Genomic DNA, 20,484 nt, shown 5'->3' with positions numbered 1-20,484 from the left:
TTTTGGGCCCAAAGGCTGCATTTACTCTTGACTAACCTTAACTCCTGCATGTATGCATATGTGTGCGCGCACACACACACACACTGCATGCACAGGTATGCAGCTGGTCGCGTTCAAACACTGCCAATTTTGATTTTGTTTCTTCTTGCTGCTGCCACCAAAGTGCTGAGGTGTTGCAGGATGAGACAAAGTTAGGTGGGGGCCCACATGAACTCAGGTTAGATACCCATATTGTGGACTATATCAATTCAGGTCCAGCCTCTTCGTGTAGACTTCCAGAGCAGGAAACCACCTGCCCTCTAGGGTAACTGGGTCCACTGCCACAGTTCCACTTCTGGTGACTTGGAAACCATGGTTCTATTAATGCTGCAAAAAAATCTTATTAGTCTGTTTTTGCAGTCAACTAACACCACTGACTCATACATAGTCAGCTTGTGATCAAACACAATGCTAAAATCCTTCTCACGTATACTATTGCCATGCCAACCTAGGTATTCCCACCACCCAAACCTGTGCATTTGAATTTTGCATTGGTCTCTGTTGAACTTCATGTGTTAATCAGCCTAGTTTCCAACCCACTGAGATCATGTTGAATTTTATTCCTGTCTTCTGAGGTGTTAGTGATCCCTCCCATTTCCACGTCCTCCATAGATGTGCTAAGGATTCCCCTCCACCCCTTCTGCTAAGTAATTGATTAATATTATGAAGAGTGTGGGGCCCAGGACAGAGCCCTACAGCACTCAATTTGGTTGTTATGGATCAAAGAAACTACCCAAGCCGATTGTCATTGTCAAGGCACATCGTGATAATCAGTTTCACCAAGGAAAATTCCAGCATCTCTTAGATATCATCCTCTGTCACCAGGCAGTAGAAATCTGTCCTTGCTCCATAGTTCCGAGATCCCAAATCAGAGATGTCAATCTCACTCCTTTGGTTTTCCCCAAGCTGTATTTCTTCCAAAGCACCAAGTGGAGGACCATCAGGGCCACTCATGGGAGGAGGTGGTGCGCCTTTGAAAATGGACCCCCTGCCACCTGTAGGATGGGAAGGAGAAGGCAGCAGTTAGCAGAGAGGAAGGGATGGCAAGGCAGAATGAGACAAGTTGAAGTGCTTTAAAATGATCAGTGCCACTCTACTTTCTGCTAGTACAGTGGTACCTCAGGTTAGAGACGCTTCAGGTTACAGACTCCGCTAACCCAGAAATATTACCTCGGGTTAAGAACTTTGCTTCAGGATGAGAACAGAAATCATGCTCCGGCGGTGTGGCAGCAGCAGGAGGCCCCATTAGCTAAAGTGGTGCTTCAGGTTAAGAACAGTTTCACGTTAAGAACAGACCTCCAGAACGAATTAAGTACTTAACCTGAGGTACCACTGTATTCACAAGGAGGACATATATACAGTTCAAGCTCATTTAAACACCAGTTTAAGTATCATTGCTTCCCATCAACATTTCTGTGAATAGTACTTCAGTGAGATTGCTATCCTTCCTCAAAGAACTAGTTGCTAAGGCTAGCCGGAGAGAAGGAAGAACTATTAAACCAATTTAAGTATCAAGTTGCGTGAGATGCAGGAGATCTATAACTAGGAGACAGTACAGATTGGGGTAATGGCACAGTGAAAAGAGTTCAAAAAATTTTTCCTCAGGTCTGAGGCTCAGGGTCACTGCTCTAATCAAAGCTGGAGCCTCTAGCTACTTTTAACTAAAAGTAGAAATGTCAGGAGATCTAATTATAGACCTCCTGCATCTCATGCAGGCTTGGGAGTCAGTTGGCAGTTTTAAACTTAATTTAAATGTTTTATTTTAGAGCATGCCTTGACATGTCAGACAAGAGTAAGGGGCTTGAATATTTCAACACCTAGGGAATCTGGAGGAAGCTTCAGTCCCACCTTTCGCCAATCCCCAGGGTCTGAGAGGAGCTGCTCTTCCCCTTAGCACTAACAGGCAGCATTTCAAAGACCTCAGGAGGGGAGCTGGGAAGAGAAACGGTAACACCTTTGTAAGCCTTATGAAATACATTTAATGTCCATCACTTTCTCTCAAGCAGGAGAGAGGGTGTGTGTGTGTGTGTGTGTGTGTGTGTGTGTGTAAAAATCAGGCGCTCCTAGTGAGAATGAAATGTCTTCCAAGCAACTATTCCCTTTGCAAGAGAGAATGAGGAGCCTCAAGCATCCTGGCATGCTGTTGTATGGAGCAACTAGACTAATGAGGAAAGCTTCCAACAAGGTGCACAGCCGCGCCACACAAGAAACAAGGCCTATTAATGACAGTGAACGCAACACCCTCAGCAAAATAAGCCCAACGCTGCTGTCTCAACTAAAAGAAAAGCCCAGCCAAACCCATTATTTTCTCTGTTCTTCTCTTGACAATAAAATCACCGTGTACAAGCGAGCTGGGCTTGCTCTTGCCAGTCGCTCGTAAATCTTTTATGACCACTGAACTTATTTTGCTCCTGTTACTAAAATTAAAATGTATTGCTTTGCAACTGCTCAGCCTGTGTTAACAAATCCCTAGGGCCAGAGCTTGTTCTTCACAACCTCTGGAACCGATGCCTCAGGTGCGCTTCCTACTCATTGATCCATTGTACAGCCTTAGTCCCACAGGCCTAGGAAAAAGGATGTCAGGACTAAACCACCAAGCTCTCTGTAGTCTCAGGCTCAGAGAATGGAAAACTGCCCTTTGGTGGATATAAAACCCATTTCTTTTATGAACTGTTGGGTATGTCTGCACATAAATGATAGATGGAGGTGGTAAATTACGTAAATTTCCACTCCTTGGTATTGCTACTCTAAGGAAGCATGTAGCAATAATGACACCATTATTTCCTTTCTTCCTCTACAAACACACAAATGGATTCATAGCCAAAATAACATGTTCTCTATGAAAACATGTTGCCCTGCTCCCTATCCAATGTTAGCAGTGAATGGGAAAAACAGATGAATTCATTCTTCTGCTACAAAATGTGCCACAGTATGTATGTGTGGACTGCTGCATGACAGGGAAGATAATTTCATTTGGATTGAGGCAATGGTTGTTTGACTGATGAAGGATCAGCTAATTAGGTGTAACTCTGGAATGGCGGAAGGAAGGAAGGAAGGAAGGAAGGAAGGAAGGAAGGAAGGAAGGAAGGAAGGAAGGAACCTGTTATGCCATTTGGAAGCCACAGACACAGCATACAATGGTGACCAAGCCTGGTGATCAACCAAAGTAGACACATTCTGCCAAGTCAGATGGTATATAAAGGCCTTAAATAAATACTACTGCTTGTGATCTGACTACACTACACAGGCTTAAAGTGGAGAAAATAAATTTTAAGGAATCTGAAAGTGGGTGCAGAGGCTTCACTTCCATTGGTCTCCACTGTCACCTCTGGCTGAACAGGTTTTGATAATTCTGAAATAAAGAAGAAACCTATTTCCTAGAGGTGAAAGTAAGATGAGAATACATAGCACAATTTGATCACATATTCCAAAGCATCTTTAATTCGGGGGATGGGGGCGATCACAATCTGACTAGCCTTAGCTTTTGTAATCAAAAGTGAGGCCTGATCCTACACATATTCACTCTAAAGGAAGCTCCCTTGAGTTCAATGGAACTTACGTTAAAGTAAGTGTACATAGGGTTTTGGCATACCATACTAAAATAGCTGTAATAATACAGGCAGGAAGCACACAGTTAGCTCATGGCAGTGTGTAGAAAGGCACCTGGCTGACTGATTAATAAAGCTGCTGGGCTATACTTTTGCTAATTTTAGCAATTGCAGTGTTCTTCTATCAAGTGATTTTTTAATGGGGTTTATTCTTTCAAACTTAATTGTGAGCCTCACTTGAGAATCTTTCCGGCTAACTGTGGACTAACACTCAAAAAAACAAAAAACATCAGAGCAGGATCAAAAGCAACTGTGTGTCTCCTGTTGGCATGCTATGGTGACAGAGTGAAGATTAAACAGTGCTGTTACCAGAGTCTCCTTCAGGGTGCGAATCCCCCCGGAAATCCAAGTAATTGCTGTTGAGGATCAGCATAGGGTCCTTGTCTTCCTGGAAACTGGTCTGGGGGTCTCCCCTGAGGCCTTGATAGGACACTTTTCGTGGCAGGGCGAGGCACAGTTCCTTCCAAAAATCAGATGAAGGCGCCTAGAAGCAGCAAAGAGGCAGCATCTTGTCACATGCTCATCAGTTATACACAAACCCTTGTGTGATATATCTGTAGGCAAGTCCCAGCAGCCCTGCCTTGAGGGCAGCGTTCTCACAGGCGCTCCTCGTCTATGAAGCACAGGCACCCTGTCTGGCTCCCAAAGGATTGAACAGAGGGAGATAAATGTTCGCTACAACAGAGGGATCTACAGCTCCACCAACAGTTTTCCCATTCAGCTTTGTTTCATCTTCGAGATGAAACACACTGCAAAATCTAAGAGGTATTAAGTGGCATTACTTCTGATGGAAGGCTTTCGTGACCAGATAAAGCAACAGATTTCGCCTTTCCATTAACCTAGGATTTCAGTGCAATTTTAAATTGAGTGGATTCTTTTTTTTTCTTTTTTCTTTTTTAAAGTAAGGCTTTTGGCTTTGTCCTCATGCATAAAAGGCAAGAGAACATGTGGCTGGTATCCAGCGAAAACTCAGAAACAGACTGCAATGCTTCAATGCCTTGCACAGATAGTTTTCCCAAGCTTGCTATTTCCTAACTTCATCTCACCTTAGTGGCCCAGTCTGTACATCACAGTAAACCATAGCTGCAAGCTACTGCATGCAGTAAGCCAGGTTTCCTCAAACTTGGCCCTCCAGATGTTTTGAGACTACAATTCCCATAATCCCTGACCACTGGTCCTGCTAGCTAGGGATCATGGGAGTTGTAGGCCAAAAAACATCTGAAGGGCTGAGTTTGAGGAAGCCTGCAGTAAGCATTAGCCCTAGAGGAGAAAGTGACCTATAGAGGTTACGAGAATTTGAGACAGATACTAGGAGCTGCCTGCACCCTTGAGGTAAAGGGGCATAGCTGACAGGGACCTCCAGCAATCCTTTACAGCCTTTCCGGGACAAGAAACCACAATATTTCTACGTAATCCATTCTACTTCCTTGTTGCTACTTCAGCCTAAATGATCTGATAGTGTGCTTCTCTGGGGAACAGCAAGGTGGATAGATATACAAATTAAATAGAGAATTATTTTTATTGACCATTGGGCCATATCAAGTCAAAATGTACAGCTACACAGGACCAACACTGTAAATAAAACGGCAGGAATTCAAAAATGAAAACATTAAACAAAAAACATTGGCAGGAAATTAACAGCCACCAAAAACATTCAGCCTGCAGTCCTATTGCAAAGCATCCACAAACTTTTAACAGCATTTGGCCACAGCTAAGGAAAAGCTGGCCACTGTGTTGATAATACCCTTTTTTGAACTTGCCAGTAAAAAATAAATTATTTGAAAGCCTGATCAATGGCAACATTCCCCCAGAAACTGATGAAAAAATTACAAGCTTTCTCAGAAACTGAGCATCCAGTAAGTAATGGGTTATATCTTTCACAGAACGTTCTCCACATAAGCAGATTTGGGAAGCAAAAGAAATATTTTTGCATCTCCCATGACAGGAAGTTGCATACACTGCATTGTGAGCACAGGGAAAGTCTTATGCTGGTGAAATTTGATAGATCCATCAGATACAATTCAATATGTTTATATTTAAACTTAACTGCCATGGTGTGATTTTAGAGTTGGAAACAAGATGTAGGTATTTCTGAATAAAGAGGTCACAAACACTATTCTTTAAATCAAGTTTTGCAACCGTACAATTCCTGCTGGAAAAATATTCAACGGGGGGGGAAAAATGTTACCAAGCAGCAGAGTTGAATAAACTATCCCCTGACTATTAATTACAACAACCTTTTGGTTATATTGATTCAAAAGAATTGCAGGAGTTAATTCCAATAGTTAAAGCAAGCTAGCATTCACTTTTATTTTTAGAGCTAAAATGGCCCATTTTTTATTGGAGAAATGCTGTTAGCATATTTGATGGTGTTCTGAACCCAATCAAGTTGGATAAGAAGCAGACACACACACACACCCTGAACCCCAAGATCTCAAATGCAAAGAGCAACTGCATAGTTAATTTGAACCCATTTTAGAATCGGCAATAGGCATGCCAATATTTCGAGGTACTATTCAGCTGTCATTCAGCTTTTAGTTTTATGGAATTTCAGGGGAGCTGCGAACCACCAGAGATGGACTATACAGAGCTCTTTCACTGTGTGTGCCTGTTTCCAGCAGGGCAGCAGGTATGTACAGCCAAACAGAGCACTATCAAACCCCCTGCTCATCAGCTGGTGAGTGGAGAGCAGAGAGTATAATCTTGCCGGCTGAAGGGGTTTGCTTTGCCAGAATTAAGACTGGCTTGTGGGCCAGAGGTTGCCCACTCCTGTTGTATAACCTCCTTGCAAACCAATCAGGATGAACAATCTGGAATCCACCCTAAATATAGGAATATAGTTGGACACAGTCCACTTATGAGATAATTTAGCTTAGTTTTTAAGGGTAATGCTCTTACCAAATTAACACATGGCAAGCAATGCTGGTGTTTGAGGTTCTCCAAGAATGTATTTCTACTGATGTAATCAAAGGCAGTTTTAAAATCAACAAAAACTGCAAAGAGCTTATTTTTTCTGTTAACTCAGGAATTAAATGAGCAAGCACAGAATGGTTGTCAAGCATTAACTAGCCAGCTTGTTATTCAGCAATTACATTGTGCAACATCGGCCATTCTTCATACTCAAAACAGGAGGTATTTTACATGTAATTTTTAATGCTATCTATAAGACTGATTGGTATATAATTTGTGTGTCGCCTTTCTTGAAAACTGGGATCGCTGTGCTCAGATTCCACCCTGATGGAATACAGCCAATTGGGTTTTTTTGAATCAAATAATTTAGCAATGACAGGACCACTCCACTGGATGTTACTTTAAAACCTCTCTTGATATTAATTCCTCTCCTAATGCCTTATTTTGGAAAGAGTCAGATTTTTAATCTGACTAAGAAACAAGAAGCCAAAGATCGCACTTACAGAGCTCAAGACTGGCAGCCTGTTGCTCATGTACAGCAACAGTCTTATTAAAAATGTTAATGTGCTGTTCCCATTTTGTCTTAGAGATAGGAGTAAACAAAAAAATAGCGGACATATGGTGGCTTTGATCCACTCACTGCCAGAAGGAAGCAGTATCCTTACACCTAATGGCATTTTCCAGGCACCGTTAAAGCTGCTTTGAAATATTTTGGCTGTCGTAACTTCTTATTAGCTGGGGAGGGGAGTAGGTAGTTCCTTGAATGCTGTGTCTAAAAGGACTGTTTAACAAAGCTGCTTAGGATTCTTTACATTGTAAGTAAAATCAAAAAGCCCCTTTCTTATGTCTTGAGGCATAGGTTGTGTGCACAGCAGAGCGTTAATTGCACAAGTGAGTTGCACAACTCTGATTTTTTCATGTGGCTTTTTGGGCACATCTGTCCACAGGACCACCTTCAAATGAACTCTATTGTAGTGCTTCCTGTCCCCCAAGAGTGGGAGGTGCTTGATGGAATGTCTTTGCACTGTGTGCTGTTGTCCCCTCCCCTCCATTCTCGCACTCCCTAAGTTCTGGAAACCTAAGGTCTATTGCAAGCATGCTTGCAGTTATTTGTTTACCTGTATGTGCATCCTATTTATGTATTTAAATATTTATATGAGGTACAAGTTTTGCATTATACCAGACTTACAAAAAATGATGGGTCCAGTTCTTTAAAAATACACACACATGTGTCATGTCACTAGTTTTTCTAATTGTTGTAACCTGCCCTGGGACGGTGAGGTGAAAAACCTAATAAAATAAGTATTATTTTATAAAATAACTATTATTATTTTTATTAGGTGAAAAACCTAATAAAATAACTAAATATCCTGATGTGCAACTGCAAGGAGTATTGTGAGTCACAAGCATGCTATTGTTCATTTAGCACAGATAAAGAAACAGCAATAACTGTAAACCCGAAGTCTCTATCCTGCTAGAATGCTCCCCTGCAAATGCTCTTTTTAGGGAAGGGTTTGTGCTTTTTTCCTTCTCCAGTCTCTAACTTCCCCCTCTCTTTTCATTTCTCTTTACACTGAGAGTACTCTGGGTGAAGCAAGTATATGTTTCCAATTCTTATTTCTCAGGTTCTGGTGCCTCCCTGTGGCTCTGTTTGCTTCTTTAAAGTGGGAGTTAAAATATAACTTATCTATATTTTCTGCAATGCTTACAACACTGCTCATGGCCTCCAAGAATGAGCCATGGAGCAGTCAAGCCATGTTCATCCAAAAAGGTATTATTTGGCAAATCTCGGGAGCTGATGATTCCTAGTCAACAGGTAAATAGCTAAAATAATAACAGGAGATCATGATCAAAATAATGGACAGACAAAAATATATTCAGCCTACTTTCATGAAGGTGCTACTCGTTAGTTCCAAGAAAAGCAGGTAACAGTTATTACTCTGGTATACATCACAGCAAGGTCAAGTAATGGAGGAGTGGCTCTCAACCCTTCTTGGAAGAGAAGCTACTCTACACTTCTATGCTTCTTGAATAGTTTCAAGTACTGCCTTGCCACTGATAAACATAACCACAGTGATGAAGTCATGGCCTTGCAGCCCACAACTTACCATGGACCCAGCACGCCACATCAGAAGGGTCACTGTGCTCTTCTGCTGCTTAAGCAAATTTATGGCTGGATGTGCTATTTCTCGGTACTGGCTCTCAAAGACAATGAAGATTGGCCTCCGGGATAATTCCAGCAGCCTCCAAAGACCTTCCCTGCAAAACCAGACAATAGGTTAGAGTCCTAAGCAAATCCACAACCAAACTATTGAAAAAGCTTTGAACCCAATCTAGTCACCCAAAATATTAATTCTAAGCACGACTAGTTTCAGTAGAATTCAAACAGTTCAATGAAAACTTCAGGAACTGGTTTGAGAGGCATTAACACTAAACTGCCGTGCTTCATTTCCAGATATATGAAAGAGATTCTGGGTGTCGTGATTGGAGGGGTATACAGAAATTGGATAAATTCAGAGGCCCTTCTAACCATAGATAGGAGAGCCAGGAACATACTCCCTCCTGCCTTCCTACTCCCTTCTACCTTCCCTCCTCCTCTTATGAGTACAACGTATTGGAACACTTGACTGGTTTGACAAGCCATAGTTTACCAGGACAACCAAATAAGCAAACTGTGATTTTAGTGATCCCTCCAAATCAGAATTGCACATACTATTTGCCTGTTTGGTCAACTTGGTCAACTTTCCATTAAACAAGGTGGGCAATAGGAGGGAGTGCACACTTGAGTCATTCCTGATCCTCCAAAAATGAAAGGAGGATCAGAGAACTTGTCTCTATTGCTGACTCTCTAATTACCTGAAATTATTGTTGCACCATTCCTGTTCCAGATATGCATTAGAGAGAACCACAATGAGGCGGCGGCACCGGCTAACATTCATAATCAGATCTGCAGAAGGTTCTGAAAGAGAGGAGAAAAACTAAATCTCTTCTGAGAAGGGCCAGAACCAATCCATTGTTGTTTCAGCATTCATCCTTCACCTGTACAAGAAAGAAATACCCTAGGATCCAAATGCATATCCACTCTGCTCTACAGAAAGGAGAACCCCTGGGCAGTGGAATAAAAACTAACCAGCCTGTTTAAACCAGCCTGCTGTCCTTCAGACAGCACCATTGGTTTTGGATATGAGTGCGTCTGGTGGAACACTCAGGACATTTTTTTTAAAAAAATGAAGAGTATACTCAAACATTGCATTTTTTTATTATTAGACACACCACAAAGAGCACAATACAGATGCCATTTCCATAGTACTATACACTCAAAAAGGTAATACAACTGCTGAGAAATGCTGTTTTGTGGTGTATTCTTGTTTAACCAGAACTGTCCACGGTGGGCAGCATTATAGAATATGGAGGAGCTGCATTTTGTACACAGCTTGTTTTGCATCACCATGCAAATGGATGTTGCATACTTTTTATAGACATTTTATTAAACAAAACAGTTGAAGATAAGAACAAATGGTCTGAAGGCACATGATTACAGTGATATTGCTGAAGCAAGAACAAGGGTGGCCCTGTAAACTGCCTGGATAGGAACTACACTTCATGCTCTTTGGAGGAAGATTAAACAAGCTGTGCCCAAAATAAAGAAACAACACATTGTCAAACATATGCAATAACAGTCTGGAAATGTGGAGGCACAGGGAGAGGCATCGGGCCAACACAAAACTACCACCCATTTCTATGAAATGCATATCTGCAAGGTCATGCAAGTTAAGCAATGCATCATGTCACAGACTTTGAGCAGGTGTAGAAAGCCCACCAGTTGTGCTGAGCATATACTGGGCAGACTGTGAATACATCCTACTTAATATGCAAATGGAACCTAACTGTGGACAACTGGGTGGTTAAGGAGAATACATTTTTCTTCATACAACAGAGAGCCTGTCTATAAAATATTCAGTTCCTACTTTGCACAGCTTTGCCATTATTGGTGTTTAGAATTAAAGGTATTTTAGGTTGCTTCAGATGCACAAAATAGTGTGCCAAAGAAATTTTTCAGAGCCATACTTTTGCATCTATTAAGTAGCAAAGTGCAGCGTTCAACAGGCCTCATTTCAGATACAGTGGTACCTCAGGTTAAGTACTTAATTCGTTCCGGAGGTCCATTCTTAACCTGAAACTGTTCTTAACCTGAAGCACCACTTTGGTTAATGGGGCCTCCTGCTGCTGCTGCACGATTTCTGTTCTCATCCTGAAGAAAAGTTCTTTACCCAAGGTACTATTTCTGGGTTAGCGGAGTCTGTAACCTGAAGCGTATGTAACCCGAGGTACCACTGTACTGCATTGCAATGTTTGTGGCCCTTTTCTTCACTCTGAAAAAGGATACAGATGTCAAGCTGGGATCATATATGAAATGCACAATGGTGTCCTGAATGTACACACCAGCCTGTATTCTAATATCTCAGTCAGATATAGCACTGCACTATGTTTTACATCTTTCCAGTCTACCTTGGAAACAGGGACATGGATTAAGCTGTACTTGAAATGCAGAATGTTGCCCTGAAGTTGCATACCAACTTTCATCCTGCTGTCTCAGTATCTAATAGAAATAGTGGTTTTTTTGCATTCTCCTCCTCTTGTTTGAAAATGGATGCAAGAGTTAACCTGATATTCAGACTTAGCGTGTGTACTGATTTCAATTGGATATTTTAACACTTAATAAAGCTACCATATTAAACATAGGATGCCAAATGGGCAAATTAAACTGAAGGTTTCTCTTCATTTAGCCAACTAATCCATTTCAGATAAGTTATTTGCAGCCTGAACTCAACAGCAAGTCTGAGTGCCCAGGTACATATTAAATGAGGTGTTGGACAAGGTTCTATACCTGAATTGGGCAGGATGTCTTTATCATCCAGGAAAATCTTGTAGCCGTGACGATTCTCCAGCTGTGGCTTCACTATGAAGTTGACAAACTTTCTATCATCTGTTGAGTTAGAATAAGATACATAGGCATCATACAGCTTTCCATCTGTGGAAAAATACCAAGAGGAGAAATTTATTATAATTTTTTAAAAAACAACAACAACAACAAAACCTGTGCTGACTAGCTATAACACTGAGAGGATAATTCTTGTAGAAGTTCACACTTTGGGTTGGACTGTCACTGAAACTCAAATCTCACAAGGGGAAAAGTGACAGCCAACTCTCCAGCCCAATATTTACCATTGATCTCCACCTCTCCATGACGGTTTCTGTACCAGAGGAGCACATTCAGACGGCACTTCACATACATCACAGCCATTAGTAACAGCAGTGCCACAGTGACAAGTGCAGCTAGCACAGCGCCCAAGTGCCCAGCAGTCTCTGCTGTAATAGAAAGACATATTTTAAATAGATTTAATGAGAAAACAGCCTTACAACTGACAGCATGGTAGAGAAAAGAGGAAGAGAAGAGTTGGGGTCTATGGTCTCAGAATATACCAAATTATAAAGAAAATCAGGGGTTATGTCATTCTTGAACAATTTTTAGTATCTTGATGACTGTTCTGACTATCAGAACATGCAACCATGATGAGGAAGAGATGAGCAGAAGCTAAAAGACAGATTTATTCTAGCACCACATTGTTAGATCATCCTCCAAATTTTGCAAGTATCACCATTCACAAGATGCTCATGCAGAAGTAAATCAAAGGTTTTCAGAGTAAAGATGTGCATGAACTAAATTATTCACATTCTCCAGTGCCAATTCAATTTCTTCCTGCAAGCACGCGGGCATGTTCATTTAGACTTTTTGTAAAACACTCTGGAATATACTGTTAACTAAGCCATTTGCTGAATGTTGCTTTAAAATACACTGAGGCTCTAATCTCAGAATTGCTCCATCAGCCTATGGAAACTTCCAGATGGAGGAATTTGAAAGTGTTCAAGCATGCCAAAACAGCTGAGTTGCTTGGGGGCAGCCTAATAGCACGTTTGTTTTGGTGTGCAGAACCATTTGAGGCTGTGACTGATTGAAAACCTCAGAAAAGTTTCTATTGTCTGCTGGTGCCATCATGTGGCAATTTTCTGCCATCAGATTCACTGATGATGCCATCATAAAATTGCTCTTGTAAACTGAGCCCCTAAAGCCAGCATGGAGCAATACTGAGGGCACTAAAGGCTGTCTTTATATTAAACTCCTCTAGAGACATGGTAAGTCTGGTTCAAAGCCCTTTTTAGCAACCCTGCTACCAGTTAGAGCAAAAACATCTTCTAAAGTCTAAGAAGAGGATCAGGCAGGCTCAGCCAAGTTTCTTGAATTCCAAGATAAAACAGGGAAAACTTATTCAAAAGAAAAGGAAGGCATCTAGATACAGCATAAAAGCAAATACTCTTATCACCCCAGCTAGACTTCAGTCTATCAGATGGCCATGCATGGGCTAAAGTAAATTACTCTATTTTTAAAATGAGAACAGTTAGTTTCTATATAGAAAATTAAGTCTTGCTTCTTCCTAAAAGAAGGAAAGCCAAGCTGAGATACCCAGCTCATAAATTCTCAGAGGATCATACAATACTTCAGAATTTTGAAGCCATCTTAGTTCAAAACTATGTTTCTTCCCCCCAAAACACATTTGCCTTTGCACACATGCCAAGAGTGATCTGAACAAAGTGAAAAATGTGGACTGAATTATAAACTGAATGTATAGTGAAGCTGTCACACCTCTATAAACTCATTGTGGGTCAAACTCTGACCAGATTCCATGCTACCCACATCCTCAATAGACCATACTGAATCCTGTACATTGGACCTAAGGATGCAGTTTCTTACACACACACACACACACACACACACACACACACACACACACTGTTCCATTCCAAGACACACACATAATGTGTGAAATGGCCCTTAGCATCTCACATACACCAATGGAGAAATGAAATGATGATGCTGAGCCATGGATCATTTCTAGACTGTAATTAGAAAATGTAATCCAAAACACTTAGGCTACTTGAGTCTCAAGAGGAGGCAGACAGAATATAAATCACATTCAGTTCCTCAGCTGCTGCACAATCTCAGATTTATCTAGTTCTGCCATTTTAATGACAAATGTACAAAGCAAATGCAAGCTCAGTTATCACACTTGCCCCTCCCATCATGCTTCAGATAAGAAGCCATTCTAAAGATAATTAAATTAAAAAGAGTTTAAAGTATTGAGTATTGCATTCATGTTTATTTGTCATCTTGTTAACCAAAGTGCAGAACTGCTCTGGGGTGGAGTCAAAGATGTGTGTGTGTGTGTGTGTGTGTGTGTGTGTGTGTGACACTTCAAAGGCATCAGCCAATCAATGCTGTACACAGCCATATTCTTATCTATTGGTTTTCAGAGGTCAACTCTGAAAGGGAAATTTACATTTGGATTGAATGCCACAAGTGTGTTTTCAGAGTAGTCTGACAACTCTTTAAAAAAAAGTATCTCCAATTCTCATTTCAGAAATACTAATGGGAATTCTACTATGGAATACAGTTAGTGAGTAACAGAATCTTTTTTGAACAACTTAATGAAGATAACAACCTTCAAATAGAGTACTGGCCCACACCCAAATGCACATGGTATGAAGTACAAAGAAATGCTACCTGATTTTTGCAGTGTGAAAACTGCTGTACTGTTTCTAACCAAGCAGGCAAATGCTCCATAATTTTCATCTGTTGTTACATTCATATCCAAAGTGCTAGAGATGAATATCTCTGATTTATTGTCATTGAACCTGGGGTGCAAATAGAAGATTTAGGTTAGCACTGATTGAAAACAAACACTAGGAAATTTTAGTCAGAACCGGACAGGAAGGAAACTCAGAGGGCTCCACCCTATGAATCTTGGATTATACCAAACATTAAATTTGGACAAGGAATGAACTGTGAGTTGGTAACAAGAGTGTCCATTTGAGTATCTATGATCTGGAAATACTGTCACTATTTTATCATGTTGGCCTTTGAAAGCCTTTTCTGCTACAAAAACTAGAAGAAATTTGGGGACTTTCAAAATCATCTTTTTCCTTGTTCTTTTAAAGCAATGGATTAATTGTGGTTGCTTAGTTGTTGTATGGGATCTCATTGTCTTACATAAAAGTACTTCTTTTGTGGAACTATAGTAGCAATGTCCTATTGCTTAAAGTGCATTTTTTTCTTACTAGTGAAATGTCAATTTTTCTTCTCCCAGCTACAGCCTCCATGCCATTATTGAGTGATGTACAAAATAATACATGAGTTCACAGTAACCTAGCAGAACATATCCATGACACCACTGATAACGTACAACACAAGTCCCCTGCAGTGGGAACACTAAAATAAAGGGGGTGTTCATGAAACCAGATTTGTTCTGAAGCCACAAACATCTGAAAGGGTCTTCTTCCTCTCCCTCTGCCTCCCCATTGAAGACTGATACATAGAGAATTCTCTTAAGCTTAAGTGTACAATTTTCTTTTTAACAGAAACACAATCTCCCACTCTCACAATCTCACCCTACTACAGCAAAGACATTTCCTCCCATTGAAGTATATATATTAAACTACTGCCCCTATTCCACAAACCTATAAGGCTAATAGTATACATAAGCCCTTAAAGATCCACCATTATCTTCAGAGTCTGGGAGACACTATTTTAATTTGTTTCTCTCTCTTTTGTTTCTAGTTTATACAGCCAATTTAGCTTTATTTTCCATTATACATAAAAGCCTTCTTACCAACGAGTAGAAGCAGCATAGGTCTCGTTGTTTAGCAACTGGTCATCTTTCATCCAGTGGAGGCCAAAATCACAGCTTTTCGTGTAGGGCAGCTGCACAGTGCAGTTCAGTGTAAACTGGCTTCCCAAATCACGTTGCAAAGTCAGATTGCTGGAGGGGTAAAGGAAACGAGGAAGGACACTGCAAATATCTGTTGGGAAAACAAAAACAGTATACCGTAAGAGAGCTTTTCAATGAGAGCACTGAGCTTCCAGACTGCATACTGCAAATCTTATATTGGCTATTTAGGTCTGGCTAACATAACAAAGAAAGTCAAGCTACTCTTGTCCCCGTAACCCTGCACCTAAGCACAATCTCTCTTGCACAGTGGGCTTGCCGATGATTCCTGCCTCCATTCACCATGCTTAGGAAACTTAACTAGACAAATTGCTGAGTATAACCTCTCTCTCAAGGCTGGTTCTGCAGTTCTGATTTGACTTGAGAAAACAATGAGAAATTCAGTAAGGACTATAGTGGGAAAGACAGAGTGTTCAGGTTATCGGGAAAGCATGTCATGTCCCATAATAGAGAAATGCCCAGGATAAAGGGGTATGCACATCACAGAAGTGCTGAATATGAGATATGGTATTAATTATTAACTTTTGAAGTCCTAGTGCCAGTACTTTAATTATTCTCCCTGCCTGTTCAGAGTCCAGCACAGTGCTGTTCTTCCCCCTCTATCTTTCATACTGTCAACTTATTCATCCATGCTAAATATTTTCAACACATGTGACACATTTTCAGCATATGTGAGCATGTGTTTTTATAATGAAGAACTTTCTGAATCCTATTGTGGAAAATAGGGTGTTTAAGGTGCAAATGTCACACTGCATTAAAAACTAGAATATGTCACAGGCACTTGTCCCTAATTTTCCTTTCCCTTACATTCTGAAAAGGAGAACTAGGCCATCATGGCCATCATTTTTTAAAATGTAAAGGCTCTCCCTTCTGTAGGTACTGCTGTGTGTACTGGACTAATTTCCAATCTTTACCTTTATTTAAATGGGAGAACAATACAAAAAATATTATTTTTGGTGCCCATATCCAGTCCTTAGCCAATTCAGGAGAACTTCCTGAGAAACCAGCAACTACCATCCTTATCTTAATGAAGAAGAAAAAACTGAAGAGTACAATCCTATACAAATCTTCTCAGCAATAAGACCTACAGTGCCTAGCAAGCCAGACTTCCAGGTCTCAGGATGTGTGTGCAGGATTTCAGCTCAAATGATGTATGATCTCCCTCTGACCATCTTTAGCTAATTTATGTTTCTAATAGCATAATGAAGTGCTCCAAAATGGTGATCCATCCTAGTTTAAGTGCACTATAAAAGATTAAGCAGAGACAAAAACACACTTATCTGTCCCAACAAGTCTGCTAATTTTTAAAATCTCAGCATATATTTTTTTAAAAACCTGTCTTTCCCCATTTCAACTCTGACAATACAACTAGCAAATGGGGGACGGAGTGAGCTTATCTTGGTAGCTTCAGGTACCTCTCACCACATTTCAGGTACTATCACTTGTTATCACAGCTTTAGAAACCTTAAGTCTTTTCTATCTCTCCTAAATTGTGTCTCCACCACAGTGAAGCCTTCGTCAGGTTTATCTGTTTGCACAGTTCTATCGGCCAGTAAAGCAAGATGAGCACCACAACCCCAGAGTCGTCCGTGACTGGACCTAACAGTCAAGGGTCCCTTTACCTTTAAATGTCATCTTAGATATAAAATGCAGAGAGGGCTCAGAAAGAGCTCCGTGTCTGCCATTTTCTCCTAGGCAAAAGGAAGCCCTCTTCAGCAACAGCCACACATACAGTCACAGACATCAGCCCGCCAACTTCTGGTTGACAATGCATAATTTGGATCATAGCACTTGATAAATTGGCTCACATCCCCAGGGCTTATCTAATGCCATAACTTATTTGAGTATGATCAGTACCTTATGTTTAGGTGAAAACGGACAAAATCATGCCCTACATAGTTAGATACTTCACAGCTACTATGTGTCTCATGAGCAACATAGGAGCCAGACTTAGGCAGACAAGTGGCCCATTTTGAAACAGTAGCAGTACTGCTTCTCCTGGGATGGGCCCAAGAGGAGACGTCAGTGTTAGGTTAGGGATCCAAAGGCATGTTTGCAAATTCCCACTTCTTTCACTCACCTGCCATGACCAGCCGGACAGTGAAGGAGCTTTTTCTCTGATCGTTCAAGTAGAGCGTGCAGGTATAGTTACCTGCATCGCTGGCATTGGTGTGCTCAAAGGTGAGGTATGTTGTTGTGTTCTGCAGTGTGCTGTGCAGGTGGCTTAACGCAGTGAAGTTAAGCAGATGACAGTTTTTGCTCCACTGGATGCTAAAGTTTGAGGTAGACTGAAGAAGCTGGAGGCTCTGGTTATCCAAAGGGCAGAACAAATGATTAACCTCTTCTTGCTGGGTCCAAATGGTGTGATCATAGAAGTGATCTGGGTCCACACACGATAAATTAGATGAAACTGTCAGCGAAAAGAATTCTAAATAAAACAAAGCGGTTAAAATGCAACTACTTCTGTGATGCATAATCCAACCTACATTTCTACAGCAAGCACAGAATACGCAACTCCAACAGCAACCAAGTCATTCATGCCCAACCAGGTCATAGACACTGCCCCCCTGGCTGAACTTACTTTTAACATGCATACCATGTGATGGCCCCTGAAAGACTGTTTACAGTGAATTTACTATAGAGAAGAGAGATAAATATTTATCATCCTGATAACAAGATCAGTTAACTATGTGATTCTAACTAGAACTCTATCTATGCCATAGATTCCTTATTTATAATGAACAGAGAACAAATTGATAATAAGGGAATTAACACAATGATCACATTCTACAACCCTCCTCATAACATACACACCACACAAAAAATGCTAGGAGAGGCAATGCACTGAAGCAAGCACTATAGAAAAAGAAAAGAACAGGGGGGAAACCTAGCCAACCAAATACTGCTAATGTATATAAAAAAAGCATTGGTGGTATTCACTGGTCATTTGCACACCTGGAAACTTTTTTTAAAAAGATACTATAATTATAATAAGTGCTTCAGAGCTACAAATTCAAAGGAAAAGCAATCAACCTTCAAAAAAACCTGTACAACACAGTACATTTTGCTGAGCAAAAAGTTGCATGTCTGTATACTTGTTAGTATTTGATATGAACTGGAACTGGAACAATGAAGTACATGAAATGGATGCACTTGTTTGTCCATGACAGTGAACCTCCACCTTATTTGATACCACTGAGAAATAGATAGAGGTTCTGTATCTTTTCCAGTGCTCAGACATATCCAGTTTAGCTGCTATAAACAAAAGTTGATAAGTCTTTGTAAGAATAATAATCATTTTCAGAAATGTCCAGAAGTACAAAACATAAATCATGTCATCATTTATGACTGATCAATACTATTTTGGTGTGGGGTGACTTCCAAGTATAATTCATTTATGCACACATGACCATCACATATGATAGTTAAATGACCTAAGTACCATCTATGTACCAGTTCTAACATAGTCTCCCTCATGTTAGCAGATATATTTAAATGGGAATTTATTCCACATTGTGCTCTACTTGCCAAGTGATGTAGCACAATGGAACATAATTTTCTCATGAAGTTCTCAATTAAGAGTAACTTATGTATTTGAGACCTTTTGGTGTGTTGTTTGTATGCTATAAGCAACCAGAGATTCAAACCCAAGTTCAAGGGCTCTGGTTGCCTGTTGATGGACTATCCTGGAGGCACCCAATGGTTCTTGACTACCACTGCTGGTGTAACAGTAGGCATAAATATAGGGAACAGGTGGCGCTGTGGTCTAAACCACTGAGCCCCTTGGGCTTGCCAATCGGAAGTTCAGCGGTTTGAGTCCACGCGATGGGGTAAGCTCCCATTGCTCTGTTCCAGCTCCTGACAACCTAGCAGTTCGGAAGTATACCAGTGCAAGTAGACAATTAGGTACTGCTGTGGCAGGAAGGTAAATGGCGGTTCCCTGTGCTATGGCACTCATCATGGTGTCCCATTGTGCCAGAAGCTGTTTAGTCATGCTGGTCTCATGACCTGGAAAGCTGTCTGTGGACAAACGCCGGTTCCCTAGGCCTGAAGCAAGATGAGCGCCGCACCCCAAAGTTGTCTTTGACTGAACGTAACCATCCAGTGGTCCTTAACCTTTACCTTACCTAAATATGCAACTCTACTAAAGTTAATGCCACTGCTGGCAGAACGTCAAGTGAGAACTCATATTCAAGTGAGCACTTCCATTATCAAAGGTTTTCACTGTTGGTGGGACAGCAGTCCTATATATACAATGAATTGTTCACTATTATGATGTTCTGGCAGAAATGGCAATAACTTTAGTAGATGCAAACACAGTTGTTAAAGTGTCACTGACTACTGTGATGCTTTGTCCTGAAAACACTCCAAATAAGCATTACTGCATTATCATCATTGTTGCAGCTGTCGTTAAAGTTATGTGAATGAAATTTACCAGGTGGAAGCTGAATGGCTTCTTATATGAATGGCTTCTTTTTCTGCTAACACAAAAGTTACATAGGATTGCAGTTCTATACCTTACAAGGGAGTAAAGCCCACTGCTCAGCATCTGAATACATGTAGCCTAATCCTTCGCATCTTTTCTTGCTCGTCTGTTCTATCATGACCATAATTATTCTACAAAGAACTGCCAAAGTAGTACTGCCACAGAATTTCATTTCATTATTTCGTCCTTCTATCCATAAACTATGAATAAAACAACAACACCCTACTGTGACTGGGCTGGGTCCCTTCAAGTATGCATAATATGTTGCCTTTGTCTGCTAGACAAACATTCCCATACCCGATCAGGGAGAAACTGAAGAAAGAAATGCTGCTCTTTTTGCTTACACACAGGAGCTGTTAAGCACACACCCAACCATCAGATAGTGGGAGGGAGTAAACGGCAGGTATGGATGCCAGCATTAAGATGCAACCAAAGACTTATCTCAGAGGGTGCCAATTCTCATAGGGTCCTTTCACAAATATTTCACATACTGAATGCTGATTTATAAATGGATTTTGTCACAACAGGATACACTTACCATGCAGCTTAATTCAGGGCCGTTTCCACTATCATCCCTCATGCTTTTTGCACAGGTAGT

General features: G+C 40.8%; 1 protein-coding gene across 5 annotated transcripts in view; it reads right to left on the bottom strand.

Moving 5' to 3' along the window:
- SIGIRR (single Ig and TIR domain containing) overlaps positions 1–20,484 on the bottom strand; it is a 35,575-nt gene continuing 15,091 nt past the window's right edge. For 4 of the 5 annotated variants that reach the window (XM_081884569.1, XM_081884567.1, XM_081884566.1 and 1 more), the window contains 9 exons: positions 17,481–17,828; positions 15,284–15,473; positions 14,179–14,309; positions 11,784–11,927; positions 11,446–11,589; positions 9,414–9,516; positions 8,666–8,816; positions 3,957–4,131; positions 1–1,034 (listed from right to left, as the gene is read on the bottom strand). In XM_081884569.1, the coding sequence (XP_081740695.1) occupies positions 841–1,034; positions 3,957–4,131; positions 8,666–8,816; positions 9,414–9,516; positions 11,446–11,589; positions 11,784–11,927; positions 14,179–14,309; positions 15,284–15,473; positions 17,481–17,828 (1,580 nt within the window). In that variant the 3' untranslated portion in view covers positions 1–840. The remainder of the gene's footprint in view (positions 1,035–3,956; positions 4,132–8,665; positions 8,817–9,413; positions 9,517–11,445; positions 11,590–11,783; positions 11,928–14,178; positions 14,310–15,283; positions 15,474–17,480; positions 17,829–20,484) is intronic. The other variant, XM_081884570.1, reaches the window with a different exon arrangement.

This window comes from Podarcis melisellensis (assembly GCF_964234715.1).
Source record: "Podarcis melisellensis genome assembly, chromosome: 1".
In the NCBI taxonomy this organism is placed as follows: domain Eukaryota; kingdom Metazoa; phylum Chordata; class Lepidosauria; order Squamata; family Lacertidae; genus Podarcis; species Podarcis melisellensis.
The sequence above is the reverse complement of the archived record's forward strand: the minus strand, read 5'-3'. Positions and strand labels throughout refer to the sequence as shown.